Raw genomic sequence first — 17,237 nt, 5'->3', positions numbered from 1 at the left:
TTATTCCTTTTACGCACCTAGTGCATGATTCCAACGACAAGAACCTTCTTATTTATGTAAAACTAGAACAACAATTGCATATCTATGCAATTAACACATCAAGTTATACAATTATTAATCACACCCATTCGTTTTTCCTTGTAATGTAATCACTACCTGTAGTGTATAATTGAAAACAGAAAAAATATTACTTTAAAAACTGTTCAAGGAGGCTTTTAACAATTAAAACGATCGATTAACTACTGGAACGTTTAGTCAAGAATAAAATTATTTATTATTTATTGTTGATAATTTGCTTATTACGTTTCGAAAGAGATTTTCAATCTATGTTCACTCTTTTGAATACACCACGCCTTCAACTCCCTCCGGAATGGAAAGATATCTGAAATCATGTTTTTTTCTCGTCTGGCAATGATAAAATGTGTCGTATGATCTCCCTTCCTTCGAGCCGGTCGCAGCCTCCGATCACCCGCACGTCGACACACGCGTGGGTGCGACAACAAACCCCTCGATCCGCTTATCGCACGCGGCAATTGGGAGAAATGGCCACGACAACCTTGACAGTGCCTTCCAATGCTTATTTTTCACTCTGGCCTCTTCAGACTCTGTCTCTCTTCAGTCTCTCGAAATACTGTGCCGTCGAAAAGTTGATCCGAAATAAAGTGTCAATTCGTGCGACGTTTTTTTCCGATAACAGCGGCGCAGACGACACAAACATCTGCAAAAACGTGTTGATCTTACAAAAATTCTCGAAGATAAGTTTTTTGCTTCGATTCTACTTACTCGAATATAAGTGTCGAATAGGAATCCCTCCGATAGGCATCCCTCTGCCCCGCCAAGACCACATGAGAAGAATTCGGAGAAGAGCGAGGGAAGCGATAACGCGAGTGTACGCGAGATCGCTTCTGAACTCTCCACCGAACTGTATATCATGGAGCAATCATGGGTCAATACATCAAGGTTATCATAAAATTTTAAAAAGGCTGGGAGAATTTTGTACGTCGCTCGCCTGCCTTAAGCGTCAGTCGTCAGTCGAAAACGTCGTCAGACGGCGAGTGTGATTACTTTTTCCGTTCGACTTATCTATTCGTATTCCTGCAACTTTGTCGAAATTCCCAGTCATTAAAAATTCATTGAACAGTCCAGTCTATCTCTTTCTCATTTACAGTCACGCGGACAGTTCGCGCACGTATATATTCGATACGCGCGGAGGACACTCTGCCAATAATTCGCGCAAATCGATCTCAGGCAAGGCAATCTGCGAATTTGCAGAATTTCTTCAGAAACTTGAATTGAATCGACTTCACGATTTGATTTCGAGCCGATTTTCTCTGTAAGATCGCGGTAATTCGTATCGATTATTGGAATCAGACATGACGATCTCGGTGACCGACGCGGCGCTCGACATGGAAAAGAAGGCGATTAATCGCTGCACCCGGCGCAACCCTTTCCGCAGCTGGCCGGCGTGGCTCTTCTGCATCGTGTTCTTGACAAGCTTCACCGGCTTCTACATCATCTGGTGCACCAATGTGTACAACAACTACCTGCTGTCACAGATGGAGTTGCGCAACGGCACCAATAGCTTCAAGTGGTGGCTGCAGCCACCCTTCTCGTTAATGTACAAAATCCACGTCTTTAATTACACAAACGTGGATAAGTTCGAGTCGGGTGTCGACGAAAAGTTGCGTGTCCAGGAACTTGGTCCGTACATCTACGCCGAGAAGCTGAATCGTGTGAACGTGGCGATGAACGAGGACGACACAGTGACCTACCAGGACAAGAGGTCGTACGAGTGGCTGAGTGGAAGCCCGGAAGACGACGTCGTCGTCGTGCCGAACGTGCCGCTGCTGTTTGCTACCGCGTTCGCACGCGATCTCAGCTTCCCGATGCGATGGGTCATCAGAACAACGCTGCAGTCCCTGCACGAGCGGCCGTTCATCAACGAGACGGTCGGCGGCTTCCTCTGGGGATACGACACCAAGCTCTTTGACATAGCCAAGCCATTCATGATGTTGCAGCGGGACATACCGTTCGACAAGTTCGGCCTGCTGGCTATAGTAAGTAATTGATCGCGACGAAATTTTGATGATAAATAAAAAAACTTTTGCCTTAAATTAAAAAAAAAAACAATTTTACACTAAATATTCGCTATAAGGAAGGCATAAATTTTGTGTAATTACATTACCTTTTTAATTTGAGAAACGAAGAAGTCTACGAAAGAATTTAATTAAACATTCACTATTTGATTAAATTTACTTACACTATTTAATGCAAAATTATTCAGTGATTTTATCAAAGTATTAATTTACAAAAATGCAATTATTACCTGAATCAAGATGCTGCTGTTCTCTAGAATTAGCGATTAATGTAAATTTATGTTTTAACTATAGAAAAAAGGTATCGATAAAAATCGCATCACTGTGAATACGGGATCGCAAGATTTCGACAAACTCGGCATAATCGAAAAAATAAATGGGAAGGATAATCGAGAAATTTGGGGCGACGAACGCTGCGACAAAATCGGAGGCACCAATGGCAACATGTTCCCACCCTATGTAGTAAAAAATACAAGCGAGACCATCTACGTGTACTCCAAAGAGATTTGCAGGAAGCTGCCGTTCGACTTTGCTGAACAAGTGACAGTCTTCGACATGCCTTCTCTAAGGTAATGAGAGATTTTTGTTAATAATATAAACTAATTAATTATAATAAATAAATATTGGAAATATTAGAAGAATTATAATACATTAAAAAGTGCATGAATGCTTCGTAAGTAATTATTTTTAGAATATTATTCTTAGTAATAATAAATTAAATGATAAATCTGATAAAAGTGTGGAATAAGTTTATCATCAAATTATACTCATTAAAATCGTGATAAATTAATCAAGTATTACCTCTATAAATGCTCTTTTGTCTCAGATATAAAATCAAGCCGGACACGTTCAACTGTTCGACAGCGCAGAACGACTGCTTTTGTCCGCGGGAACAAGATAATTCAAGAATCTGCCCGCCCGCAGGACTCTTCAACATTTCCGCGTGCAGCGACAACGCACCATTGCTCACATCGTTTCCGCATTTTTATGGCGGTGACAAGTCCTTATTGAAACTAGTAGACGGTTTGAATCCTCGGCAGGAAGATCACGAGAGCTTCTTAGACCTACATCCGGTATGTCCGACATTGATTCTTATCTAATTATTGAAAAAAGTATCAAATATTTGAATTAAAATCTTTGACTTTTAAGTATGATTAAAAAAACTTACGTTCATAATGTTATAACTAAGGCGTGGATGTTCGTGCACGATTCCGTGTCGCGCGCAGAGAACCGCTGCGTGCGAGTGAGTCGAGTACTCGCTGAGGTAGCATTTCTCGAGAAAACCCGATTGTCAATTCATCTGAATTCAATATATCTATCGTGTATAATGTGTATAATCGGGTCTTCTCGAGAAATGCTACCTTAGCGAATACTCGACTCACTCGCACGCAGCGGTTCTCTGCGCGCGACACGGGATCGTGCACGAACATCCGCGCCCTAGTCATAACTGATTTTAAAAAGTTACGTTCGGAAAACTATCGTCAGAATTAAACTTTTTACTCTTATATTATTGCAATAGATTTTTAACTTTTTGAATCATTATTACAAATGTTTAATTAATTAATTTTAGCGACTCGCGATGCCCATCTCCGGTTGGTCGAGATTGCAGATGAATATTGAGATACGCCAAGCGCGTATCGTGCCGGTCCTCGGGAATCTGAAGGATGGCATGATCCTGCCGCTCATCTGGATCGAGACTGGAGTGGACGACCTGCCGGAATCGGTGATAGACGTAATCCACGCTGCGCATTTCACTGCAAACACCGTAGAGAACGTCTTGCAATGGTGCACTCTGATCATTATGATACTCTCCTTGAGCGCGCTGGTCGCCTGTTTTTGGAAATATCGCATGGAACAGGATACGGACGTTCTCCGAAAGAGCTTGTCCGTTCAGAACACTCTACTCGCGTAATCCTGATCGATGGAAGTCGATCTAGAGAAAAAAAAAGGAGTTGAACAAACGGAGACTAAGACGTCTAAGGAAAAAATTTCGAAACACCACGAATGTTTAAAGAATTTTAAACGCTTGTCCTAATTTTTAAATGCCTTTTAAATTTTCTTCTTGGATGCCTTTGGACTCTCGTGCTGTTTGACCGCAGTAGAAAACATGAGTATAGTAACCGCAGTTTTCCGCCGAGTTGCACGCGGAAGTGAATTTAGAATGATATAAAGCTGCAAACTATGCCAAGAGAGAGCGAGGTGCTGTCATTGCGATACTTACGCAGAATACTTACACAAAAGAATAATTTCAACAATGACGATTGACAAATCTTGTACAAAAGCCTCGCAAATATTATTCGCGCACCTATCAAGTATTTTGTTGACGACGTATCGCTTTGACAAAATGTTTGCCAAAGAGCAAACTAGAAGTCTCATGAATGAAGCGGGATGCTTTTGCTTTTCAAAGAAAACGTTCTGAAAAATAATGCATAAGAATATTAATACCTGCTTGTAAATTTACAACTTACAAAAAATAGATAAACTAAAGACGCAATAATAAATAATTTAAAAAATTACTAGTTTCGGACTTCGTAAAAAATTACGAAAACAAATACTTTCGACCTAAAAATATCTGCTTTATTAATATGCAAACTAAATTGAATCTAATTAATTGTCTTTGAGAATACTTTGACGAAAATTTCGACAGCTATTTCATCGATATCTAACATGCAAAAGATCCTCTTTGTTCGTACGACTTATTATAGAATTATTCAATATTGCATAAGGTACAATCGATTTGCAATCGATTGTATAAATCATTTGTACAATTGTAGTTCCTACAAATATGTCGATGTACTGCGTTTCATCGTGAACAAAAAAAAAAAATATATATCTCGCAACGCGGTTATGTGATTGAGCTGTGAGATTTTTTCGTGCATTGAAATAAAGTGCAATTGCGGGTCACGATCCGTTGCCGTGTCGATCGCGGCATTGCATTCATCGCGTTACCGTCCGCAATATCATGTTTTGTCCGGTGAATATAGGTATGTCACATATGTTTATCGTGTTACCGATGGTAAATGACGACCGTACTTAATTAAACGGTGGCACGTCGCAGTACGTATTACATACGACCGTTCAATTAACGATTGAGCCCGTTATTTTACGGTGGCGAAATTCGATTCGTAGGGTGCTTTAATGTAGATTCTAAGTAACGTAGATTCTAAGTAACGTAGATTCTAGTAGTTTGTTATTGAGCTCGCGACACGAAAAGCTCGCGAGATCGTAATAATTAATCGATCGTTGTAACATAATTTTGTTTTCTAATAAAAATTGAATGACATAAGAGATGAATTCTTGATATCTATTTTCCATCACTCAAAAGTTGAGAACTTGATATAAAGAATGTGTATAAATATCCCGTGTTATTTTTTATTTTAATGTAATAGAAATATTTTGCTTTAATATAATATATAATAATAGATTTTTATTTCCACACAGCTATCTTTATATCAAAATTCTGACTTATCTTTCCCCAATGCTTCGATTATTACTCATGCTACATTTCGTAATTTATTTTTTTTCCCCGATTATACTATCAAGCAAATCGTCATCGCTCATTAATGTGCCGATAAGTGTTTAAAAGCGTAACGACATATTTGAAGAAATAAAAACTTTAATTTTTTTAACTTCTTAAGCGCCGGAAAAACTACTTTGTATATCAATGCAAAAACGAGTTTTTTTTCGAAAAATGAGCAATATACACATATCATGTGATAACGCATGATAATATTGCGTGTAATAACATGTGTTTCGCAACGCGGCAATATCGCGCGAGTGATATGGGAATGGAATCGTGAGTGGAATAATCATAAACATCAAATCGACATTTCATCACCAAATTAATTCTATCGTATATTTTCCTTATTTTCTTTATTCACCGTTTGCTTTTTAAACCCCGCGTCCTTCTCCATAAAAATAAACAAATAAAAGAAAATTCGATTTTCAATTCCTCGATTTTGAATATTCGACATGGATTTCTTTTCCTACAAAGAAAAAAAAATAATACATAAAAATAAAGTAGTAAGTAAAAATTGAAGATTTCTTCTTTCTTTTTTCACATCTGGAATTTAAATCAAAATCGATTCCTTGCGATTCGATTTTTTATAAAATTTATGTACGCGCGCAATTGAATATTAATTAGTAAAATACAATATTGAAAGATTAAAGTTACATAAAATTATATCATGATTACGCTGACACCGCTGATACGACTCGTGCGCGCGCGCGCCTACACAATTCGTTTAGCATCTTTTGATTTCTATCGTACAAAAGTAATTTATCTATTAGATCTAATTATAACATACACCTAATAATATTATTTAAAATAATAATACATGTACAAACGAATAACGAGAAATAATACATTCTTAATAATTACAATCGATACACGATAACGACGGCCAAGTTCTATGTACACAGAAAAAAAAATTTCTGCTGTATTTACGGTATGTGCGTCACTCTATTACAGAAATCCCTCTCGTCGCAAACGCACTCGCACAATTCGGATTAAAATCGCGAACGATGCTTGGCCTCGGGACACATCATGGACGGAATATCAATTTTATCTTCAATCCTTACGTCAGTATTCGCAGCGATAATTGTCCGCATTGTCTCGCACGATTAAACAGCAATGTAAAATCTTGAGGACGCTTTGATCATGGAATAAGAAGCAACTCGTTAATATTAATAATTCTGATAGTAAAAACAGCACAACACGATCATAAATGTCATTGTGAATATCAATCAGATCTCTTACGAAGGATGATTTAACTCTAGCTTTCCATATCTTTTACTAAGAAAAACATTATAGAAAAAAGTCATTTGCATTTTCTTTAACAACATTAAAGCAATCATTAAAATAAACGAGGTCGCGTAAATTAAACTTGTAAGTGAATGATAAAACAATTTTTCTCATTAATGTTAGATAAATTCAACAAAAATCTCATATCAAGTTTATTCGTCAAGAAATTCTATATTAACGACCGAAAGAAATTGCGATAACAGTTTCGCTAAGAAGATCTCGATTCCAAATTCGCCAAAGGTTTTCTTTCCAAAATATTTTTCTCAAGACGAAGTTTCAGAAATTACTTTTTCGCAAAAGATCTATCGATTCGTCTCGCGCGGTAGAGCAACGTAATACTGAAACACCCGCTCCACAAACGTCGTCACACTCGCAATTTATTTGTAGTCACGCGACTCGCGTCTCTCAAAATATTCTCCTGGAAAAACGGGCAGGAAACACGCGTAACATAATATAAATAATTTAACATATCGGCGTGACGTGCGGCCGATAAAAAATTCCCGTCGCGCGAGCCGAGCCGCGTCGCTGCTCTCTCGCGCAACTCGAGTTCAACGGAATCGAGTATGAACCCGAGTATGAATCCTAATCAAAGTAAAGCACATGCCCGTCGCCTATAAGATAAGAAAGATTATCGTACAAGTCCCCGCGACACACTCACGCGAACACGCGTGATCCGCCGCGGGCAGAATCTGAGCACTCACGCACCTGTTGATTCCCACATTCGCGATCCGCTGATTGATCCGTCTACTTGCTGAAGGCTGGATTCAGCTGACCGGTCTTGGTGCTCGCGTTCGCCGGCAGCGGATTGCTGAGGTGGAGCTTCTCCTGGCGCTTGGCGGCGCGTGCTAGACACATGAGCGCGCCCAGCAAGACGATCGCGCCGATCGCGGCGAGGGCGCCGGACACCGCAGCGCGTGCCACTGGCGGTACTTCTACCGCCAGCTTCATCAGGGAGCGCATCTCTGGAGGAAGCTCGTCAACGCACTGAATGAAAAAAGAATGTCATCAGTCAAAAAAAACTTAATACGATTTCGTGCGTATAAAAAAGTTCCCTTTTTTCGTTCGCCAATTTCATTAAATAATTTGTCGACTTGTCCCAATTTATTTTCTGGATTGTTTTCTATTTAATAATCTTATGATCTAAGCCTCTTTTGAATAAAGTTTCATCTAGATTTGTAATTAAAAATTTTTTAGTCTCCAAAGAAAAAATTACTATCCCTATCATTATTCTGGTCTTTTATAGAAAATGAGGGAAAGAAAGACGATAAAAATTAAGATAGACAGAAGTAAAATAAAGTTTCTCGCAAAGAATATATAACGTATAATTATAATATATTATAATAAAGGTTATACATTAATAAAAAAATTCCCAAGCGCGTAGAAATGTAAACAAAAAAAGTTCCGTTTATTTGAGCATCGAAAAAACAAGCAGAAAAGGATCGATTTTTATTTTATATTTGTTCTGGCAAATATTTCTTAAAACAATCAAACCAGTCTTCGTATACGTTTCTTTCAAGTCTAAAACAAATACTTGAGGTAAAAATTTCTTTTAGAGGACGTTGCATCGTGCGGGGACGCCGTCGAACTCTTTATTAGCGACGTTGACCGGGACAAGTTCCATTAATATGAATCATGGGCTGAAACGCGCGTGACAATACGGCGCTCTACGTGCGCGGTATTCAAACGTCATTGCGGAGTTCCATCCGCGCGAACGGCCGACAACAGGCACGTTCTCCCCATTGTCGTCAGCAAAAATAAAATTTTACTGCATGGCCGCCTCGAAGACGATTACGACGATTTGTAAGCTATGCATAGTGCGCGTTAGTGACGCGAGCTAAGAGGGACAGGCGGGCTCCCGACGCTATCCTTGAAAGAGCCTAATTTAATTTCAGTTGCGAAAAAAACTATTTTTATTTTATTTCGCAATCCGCTTGTTTAAACAGCTTTTTATTCAGGACGCGATTATTTCATATTATTCATCACCTCGGCAGATGAATAATAACTTTCTAAATAATAATATTCTTTATCTTTCTGATGTGCGTGTTTTTATATCAAAACATTCAATGACTGTTTCCTCAATGCTTGTTATTTTTTATGACTTGATTGTTTAATTTCCATATTCCATTTTTTAGCCTTTCTTATCTTTTATTTTTATAGTTTCCAGCAAAACCAATAGTAACTTTTTATTCCTGTATTTCTAGAACATTAAACTGGATTCCACGCTGGATTTTTTGTTCATATCATATTCGTGAATTTGCATACATGTGGATCGAAAACGAGCGCCGCAAACATTCCGCGCTTATAACATCGATATCACCTGTATAATTACTAAAATTTATGCCGCGTTGGCCAGCTTAATGAGACGATGCAAATCGCTACGAGCGGTTTTCTTGCGCGGAGTATCATTTTTTTTTTTTTTTGAGAACAGCAGGATTATTAGCCATGAAAAAGCGGTCGTCCCCACTTTTTGCATTAGTCTGCATCTTATTTATATCTGAGATTAACATCTAAGTACACACGCGGATAATCTCCGCGTGTTATTCCTCTTGAGCATTTTACGACTCACCGCGTAATAATTTTAAGTAAAACGCGCAATGATTCATACATAATTGTTCCGACGGCAGTAAAAGTGTTATGAGAGATCGATTAATTTCGAGAAATATGTATGACACGTGTTTTGTAGCTAAATCTCGCCGACGACTCGAACTCAATCGAGCGCCGCGAAAGATCGTGCAATTGTGAAAAAACAACTGAATAACTATAATTACGTAATTATTAATATTATATAATATATTAATTGATATTTCTCTCAACGCTGTGTTATATAATTATCATTATCGGTATTAAGACATCGATGGACGTCCGTTTGAGCGGAGATAATTGCGCCCGACGGTATATAATCGTGTACTTACTATAATAAGCGCTAGATACTTACATCCTCGAACCACATAATCGGGAAGACGATGTCGGGGAACGAAGCGACCTGCTTGATATCTCGTACTTGGCTAACCGCGAGATTTATCTGCATCCTCGCCCGTGCTCTCATGGCCGTGCCCATCATCGGCTGCACGTCGACGTAAAGCTGATGCTTTTCGGCATCTGGCGGCGAGATTCCTGTCACGGCGTTTCGTAAGGCCTGATCGGCTGTAAGAAATGCACCGAGCGAATGAAAAAACGGAGCGACTGAGAAGCCGAAGTGGCGAAAATAAAATTTGACACGCACCAAAAGTTATTTAAATATATAGGTCATAAAAATAAATTTCACTCATAATTTACAATGTAAGATAAAAAAAATTGTGAAGGACTAAATTTATGGTTGAAATTGCTTTGTTTTTCTTCATAATTTCTCTTTTTAAATTATAATATCCTTCATCACTATGCAGATTTGTACGAAATGCACCGGTTTTATTCGCCGTCGGATCGTCTCCACGTAGCGCGAATTAATAGGGAAACCAGTTTAGCCGAACGCTACGCCGGCATCTTTTGCATAATGACGTTGCTTCACGGTGTCAAAAGTCACGTCGCGCGGTTCCTCGTAAAACGAATACAATGCGCCGACGTTTAAGTGGCATTTAATTGCCGGTTTAAGAGTCGTACTTAAGACTCTTAATACTTTTCAAAACGCGTAAACAAAAGAGTAATGACGCTAATAAATCGGAATTCTTCGTAGTTTTTGCTCAATCTTTTTTACTCAGGATTGCGAACTCTCCTATCATTATTCTTGCATATAATTAAATGATATAAAGTGGACATTTATGTAAGCGTTATTAACTATCTCGGTTGGATCTTAGTCGTCACTGCATTAGACGATACATTGAGTTTTAAGCTAACAAAGAATATTTTTAATTAAATCTATTCAATGTAATTTTTCTACTACTGCAAATGACGCTGACTCTATAAAGAGAAATATGTTGATGTGCTGAATGGGCATTATTTATGTGATTTGAGAAAAAATATTATTTCAAAATTCAGTCTTGTTGGACTACTTATATTAATTTAATGTGTATTAAATATTAAATATGTACATAATAATCAGCGCATTAAATTCTCCTTTTCTTTACTTTTTAAAGATATGAGAGAATTATTCATCTCTTTAAAAAATTTGAGAAGTAGACGCGATCAATATTATTATAATATTATATACGAATTAATCTGTAGATTATTTCTGACAATTATTTAACATAAGATACTTATCACATTTTTTGTCCGTAGAAAACTTTAACAATGAAAAATACTCTTATCAAATTTGTTATGAAATTCCTCAACGCATTCAATTCTAAAATATCTTTCATTTGATTTAAGATATCTCCCATTGTGTATGCCGGAGTCAATTATCCTACACCAGAGTTGCGTATATCTTATTTTATTGTGAGAGGCATTTTCGCACGCGGCGGTGAAATGCAGTCGCCTAAAAAAATTCCGGGTGCGCTGAAAGTAAAAGTACGCGGCGCGAAAAGTTCACGCAATAAACGCGAGAGAGTTCGTATGTGATATTTCGTGAGAGAATCGCGGCATTCCGGAGGACGTGTGAGAGAAAGAGAGATTGTTCCTAGAAGGAAGAAATAGGTCCGTGGTAACCGACCGCTTCAACCGATTCATACTTAGTCTCGCGATACCGGAAGCGGCGCGACAGGTAGCTCTCGTTTTACACAAAACTGGCACGCACTTAAACGTAAATCCGGCCAATCGGTCGGTTACCCGTTCTATGTGAAGAAAGGAAGGCGCTACGTGATCGATTCGTTAAGAAGATTCAAGAAATCGTGACGAGCGGTTGAGAGGCGCAGAAAAGAATCGCGGCGCCACAAACAGCGAACGCTAATCTAGTATAATCGTCACGATTAATCGTAAAAAATAACACGCTGAGTTATGCGTTACAATTACGTAAGGCGATATATTTTTATATTCATGCGAGATAACTGGAAACTGCGGCGTGATGATCAATCGCGTGATATGCGTCAAATTCGCAGTAAGCGACAATGATTCATGACAGTATCTAGTATCGGATGATATCGCGTCACAATTAAAGAAGCCCGCAATCAATTCTAATACCAACAATTATAAATGAAAACAAAACATGATATATCTGCAGCGCGTTACTTAATCGTTCTGCGTCTCCTTGACATTGAGAACGTCTGACAGTAAAAATTACGAGTGTTATAATCGATTTCTGACTTTTAACTCCGAGTTCTGTCGATGAAGTTGATTTGCGAACAACTCTTCGCTTCGGCAATTTAAAAATTATACGATACTCACCAAGATAGAAGTGCGGGAAGCTCAAAAGTACCGGCGAGTCGAATTGGCACAGTGACACGTTAAACGTGCCTTCCGGTGCACAAGGCGGTCCAGCCGGGCAGTAACACTGCTGCGAGGCCTTGTTCTCCACCGAGGTGAAGACGTCCGTTGGAGGAGAGAATCTGTAGCCGGGGATCTCACCGGCGCCTACTACGTCACGCTAGAATTCAAAAATACATAAAATATTTAAATACATATTAAAGCAGATTATTCTTTTGATATGGGGCACTTTCTCCTCATAAAAACTACAACTGCGTATCTACTTGTGAAATAAATACGTTGAAGTTCCAAATAAAAATATTGCAAAGAAATTTATTTATTTATTTAATTAATAAGAACTAATTTAACTATTTATTTCTTGCAAACACGCTAAAAGCACCTTTTTCCGATTAAAAAAAAATCGGTCATTACTGATTCAAACATTGATCGAGATATTAATTTAATATTACATATATAATATATTATATAAAGCAGAAGGAGAGTAGGTTTGATATCTTGTCGGATGCGATTTTATCGCGGGATCTTAAAAAATCGCAAGGTCTACCACGGAAAGCCGTCTGGTCATTGTCGACCGGATAATTATTGGCAATCGACAAAAATACAAACCTGATAAACCAGCGGCAGCGTCCTACAGAGATCCTTCTCGAAAATCTTGAGCTTGGTCTCCCTCGTGATGTGGGGTGGGAAGATGCTGCCGTCGGTGGCCGCGATGGAGTCGCACTCCGACGTGGTCCAGTGGCCGAGCATGTCTTTGCCGTTCCACCTGTCCATTATGCCAAACTTGGTGATGTCGTTGGCGCCCGTGAATATTGTATACAGATCCGGCATGGTGGAGTTCTTGCCGTACAGCAGACCGAACTGATCGTACGGCAATCTCTGGTCCTTGGGCACGACGTCCTTGGCCAACTTCAGCAGCGGATCATCGTAACCCCAAAGCAGTTGACCAACCGACACCTCGACGAACGGCTTGATCTTCAGAATATCCATGATGGACGCCATCGCCAGTCGTAAGAAGCGGGCAGCGTGCTTCGATTGGCTGGTCGCCGATAGCATGGGCACGTTCGGTACGACAACCAAATCATCCTCGGAGCCGACAGACAAAGTCTAGAATTTCCCCAAAGGAAGAACATGAGGATTTCTGACATATTCGCCTTGAGATGTCAGTGAGAAAAAAAGTAGCGATCTCACTGAATCATAGTTGAATGGGTCTAATGAATTTAAAAAAAAAATTAAATGTACGATGGAGATCTTTTTAGAAAATATAAAAAAAGACTAGACTAGTAAAAAACAAAATACGAAAAGAAATATTTTTCAGTAAAAAATTATACTATAAATAAAACATTGAAACATTTCAGAAGAAGGACAAAAAAATATAAATTATAGCGAAATAACAAGCTAAATGAATAAAATGCCGAAATGAATAAAAATAATACTTAAGATGTATAAAATTACAATCTAAAAAAGTTCAGATAATAAATGAAAACATCACGCAAAACAGGTCGCGACTAACAAACTGCCTTTGCATATTCGCAAATGTTCTGATTGCGTTTCCTCGAGGCAAGAATGATCGACGTGTGGTTTTTTTTTTGTCGAATTGCATTAACACATCCGACCGTAAGCTATAGAAATAGTTCTCTCTGACAGATGTAGAAAGTCTCCGCTAATGATTTCGATGCACGCATAAGAATAGCCGTGAGCAGTCGCGACAGCGACGACGGCGAAGAGACGACATGCATCTATGACCGATTTAAATAACGCAAAGAGACGGTGAGACGTCTCGAATTGTCATTCAACGCGGCGTGGATTCGTTGGCTTTTTTTCTTAGCAGCCAAGATTCCGAAGATGCTTACGCTTCTCGATAAACGAACAATCGACGATCACGTATGACACATCCTGTACGTGATAAATAAGCACGTTGTTTTGAATGACAAGCGAGCGGTTTTTGCATAAAAGCATCGAGGTCTCGGTTTTTGCTATTTTACGTTGAAATGGAAATTGTATTCGTGTGAAAAAATATTTATATTACAACATGCAAATTAATATCTAAAGATATAAAAAACACAAATAATAATTAAAAATGTGAATTAAAATGCGAAAAAAAGAAAAGTGCCAATATTGAAATACGTGCACGTGTCGAGATGGATTTATTAAATAAATGAAAATTATAAATCCATAAATAAAAGAGAAAATTAATCATTTTAATCATAAATTCAAGCAGAATTTTACCTCATTAAACTCGAATGACTTCTTGACTTTATAGGTGACCGTTCCATTCTCGTTGAATTGAATGTCCGTCTTCTCCCAGCGCTGTAGATAGACGTACGGGCCCAGTTCCTGTAGCGCCGGTTTCTCGCCGTTGTTCAGGAACTCGTCAGCGTTCGTCACGTTGTAAATATAAACCTCTAAGCGCGGGACCACCGGTGGTGCCTTCCAAAAGGTGTACGTACGACCACCCTCTCGCAACGTGAGCTCCTTGTCGATGACCAGGTTGATGAGATTCGGGAACAAAACCGCCAGAGCGGCGGCCAGGATAATTAGGAGAACTCCGATCGCCACCGCCGCCCCTGAAAAAAAAGACGAGACGCAAAAATGAATCACTTGGTGACCGCAAGCCGGCATATGCCAATCGGTATTTCCAATCAATTAAAACGAGCGGATTAGAATACACGGGAGTGGAGAAGAATCGTAAAACGCAACTTTCAGACAAGCTCGCATACTTCGAAATAAATTTCAACGGTGTTTCATAATCGCGAAGTAAACACGAAATACCGAAGAACGTGAGAATAGAGAAATCATGATAATTTATTTCGTGACGGCACTCGTTTATTAATTCTCGTTCGACTGATGTTTCTTAATTCTTCTTTCTGTTGCGTGTCAAATATATTGGCGATTTTGAACAGCAATCACTAACGCGATTATCTTTCACGGCAACGTTATGTCACGACCTTCGATCGAGGTTGTCGACTTGCAATTGATTCGATTAGTAGGAACCTCGGGGATACAAGGCCGACTGGTTTTGGAAACCCTTAGGCTGCGTCTCCTTGAAACAGTCGTTTTCTTTTTGGTCTTCATCCGATAACCTGTATCCTGATTTTTATGCATTTATGTTCCCGTCGTTGTAAGCCTCTCTCGCCGAGTGCAACGAAACAATCGCCGAGTGTAAACCAGTCGCAGCACTTTGCGCCTTTCTCGTAAATATTTATCCTTTTGCGTCTCATTTCTGTCCGCTTGAGTGTGTGTGTCACGCGTTATTATTTGCCCATGTTATTATTTATGCCGCAATGCACTCGCGCAAACTGTACTTAACTCTGCCCGTTATTCGTAATAAATAAGCTCGGTGCAACTAGTTAATCGAAAGCAAGTAACGTCACATCGGCAATCGAAGATATGAGAGAAATCATAAGAGAATAATTTTAAATTATTATTCGTGTCGAAAGAACTTATGCGCAGACCAGTAGCACTGCGGAAAGCTGTAAAAATGGTTTAGGAGAACATTTACGAGGTGTATAAGATAAACGTAAGATACGTATGCTTTCTACACCTTATTCAAATCTTTATTATTTTTATTTAATCACCTATTTACTTTGCATCTCTCTCGGATTCCCATTTCAATTCTATTTTTAGCATTTCTGCCTTCTTTTTTAATTACAAAGCAAATATAAAAATTACTTAACATTTTGTCCTTGAATGCCCGAAAAAGTATTAGAAAACGCAAGCCTTGCGTACACAATTTATATTAAAACAGATCTTCGAAGTATGCAAAGACCTTCACCTCATTTGACAAATTCGAAATTCGCTTGGTTCACATATTAATTGCGAATGACGAAGCAACACATCGGCATTAATCGTCTACATGTGGAAATAAATTTTTGTGAGGTCAGTCGTTGCGTAACCTCATTTGAAAATTATTAGCGTCGTAGTAATCATTAATTATTATAATTTAACAACCATTAACTGTTATAATTAAAAACTAAAATTTATACCTACTCACGTTTAATGAACCAGTTCAACTACAAATATTAACGAATTCGAATCGAATTATTCGCTTTTTCATTAAATTTATAAAAATATTATGGTTTCTCGTGAAAAATCTCAACATCCTACAATTTCGTGATTGCATTGCAATTTGCATCCTGGTAATGCGATTCCTGAAATCCCTCGTGCGTTGCCGATCGCGCTGTTCCATTTTCCTCGCGATAGTTCAAGATCCTCGAGCTATATCTTACCGAGCACGTGCCGTCGATACGTTTCATCAAATCATCAAACTATCGCCCACGCGACGACACGCAAGCGGAAGAAAGACCCGACGGCGATGGCAGCGGTGCATCGATGCTCACGTGTATCGGACTCACTTTCTAACAGAAAACCGTAAGTCCTTCAAAGTCGCTTCTACGGAAGAAGAAGTGCGGGGGAACTCCTTTCGTCCCTCTGCGCGCGTTCCGGCTTTTCTTTTCCGGCTTTCCACGCCCGCGCGTACGCGCGCATCCGTTTCACGCTACCGTAGGGCAGCGATTTTTACACGCGGTTGCGCTCTTTACAGGAAAGCAACGGAACCAGACGCGCATCAAGAATATATATTTCATCGCAGTTGTCTAGTAAAGCCAAACTCGTGAAACCGAGTCAGAATGCATAATTAATCGCGATTGTGGAATTTAATTGACGATACTAACACAATTCCAGAAGCTCTTCATATCAACCTTGTTTTTCTTTCTTTAATAACTTCTACGCCGATTTATAGTTTCAACACACACAATTTAGTCGCCACATCCTTAATTTAAATATTGAAATATCAAGAGGCCATTTCTAATTCTTCACATTTACTTCTGGAATGTATTTCTGAATACAAATTCTGCCCAAAAATATTAAATGCTCAAACAGCGAACAGTTTCATTTATTTCATGGCGCGATGTATTCCGGAATGCCATTAGAAGATAAAAAGTGAGAGAACCGTTCCAAGCGTTAGGAGATATCAGAGAAAATTCGTTTATTTCATCAAGCTCGTTTTTCCCCGAGGCTATAATTCATGGTGGTAGCCGCGATTACTC

General features: G+C 38.9%; 2 protein-coding genes across 3 annotated transcripts in view; one reads left to right on the top strand and one right to left on the bottom strand.

Moving 5' to 3' along the window:
- The first annotated feature begins 783 nt into the window (after window positions 1-783).
- On the top strand, window positions 784-5,384 carry LOC105678691 (scavenger receptor class B member 1). Its single transcript, XM_012378199.2, has 4 exons — window positions 784-2,057; window positions 2,391-2,665; window positions 2,923-3,169; window positions 3,667-5,384. The coding sequence occupies exons 1-4, from the start codon at window positions 1,374-1,376 to the stop codon at window positions 4,006-4,008; spliced, it is 1,548 nt and encodes a 515-aa protein (XP_012233622.1). The 5' UTR covers window positions 784-1,373; the 3' UTR covers window positions 4,009-5,384.
- A 541-nt stretch (window positions 5,385-5,925) lies between these two features.
- emp (epithelial membrane protein) overlaps window positions 5,926-17,237 on the bottom strand; it is a 30,551-nt gene continuing 19,239 nt past the window's right edge. Inside the window, exons 2-7 of one of the 2 annotated variants that reach the window (XM_067358232.1) lie at window positions 14,419-14,756; window positions 12,799-13,296; window positions 12,154-12,352; window positions 9,836-10,044; window positions 7,606-7,884; window positions 5,926-7,511 (exon numbers count right to left, since the gene is read on the bottom strand). In XM_067358232.1, the coding sequence (XP_067214333.1) occupies window positions 7,645-7,884; window positions 9,836-10,044; window positions 12,154-12,352; window positions 12,799-13,296; window positions 14,419-14,756 (1,484 nt within the window). In that variant the 3' untranslated portion in view covers window positions 5,926-7,511; window positions 7,606-7,644. The remainder of the gene's footprint in view (window positions 7,512-7,605; window positions 7,885-9,835; window positions 10,045-12,153; window positions 12,353-12,798; window positions 13,297-14,418; window positions 14,757-17,237) is intronic. The other variant, XM_012378200.2, reaches the window with a different exon arrangement.

This window comes from Linepithema humile, chromosome 6 (assembly GCF_040581485.1).
Source record: "Linepithema humile isolate Giens D197 chromosome 6, Lhum_UNIL_v1.0, whole genome shotgun sequence".
NCBI lineage: Eukaryota > Metazoa > Arthropoda > Insecta > Hymenoptera > Formicidae > Linepithema > Linepithema humile.
The sequence above is the reverse complement of the archived record's forward strand: the minus strand, read 5'-3'. Positions and strand labels throughout refer to the sequence as shown.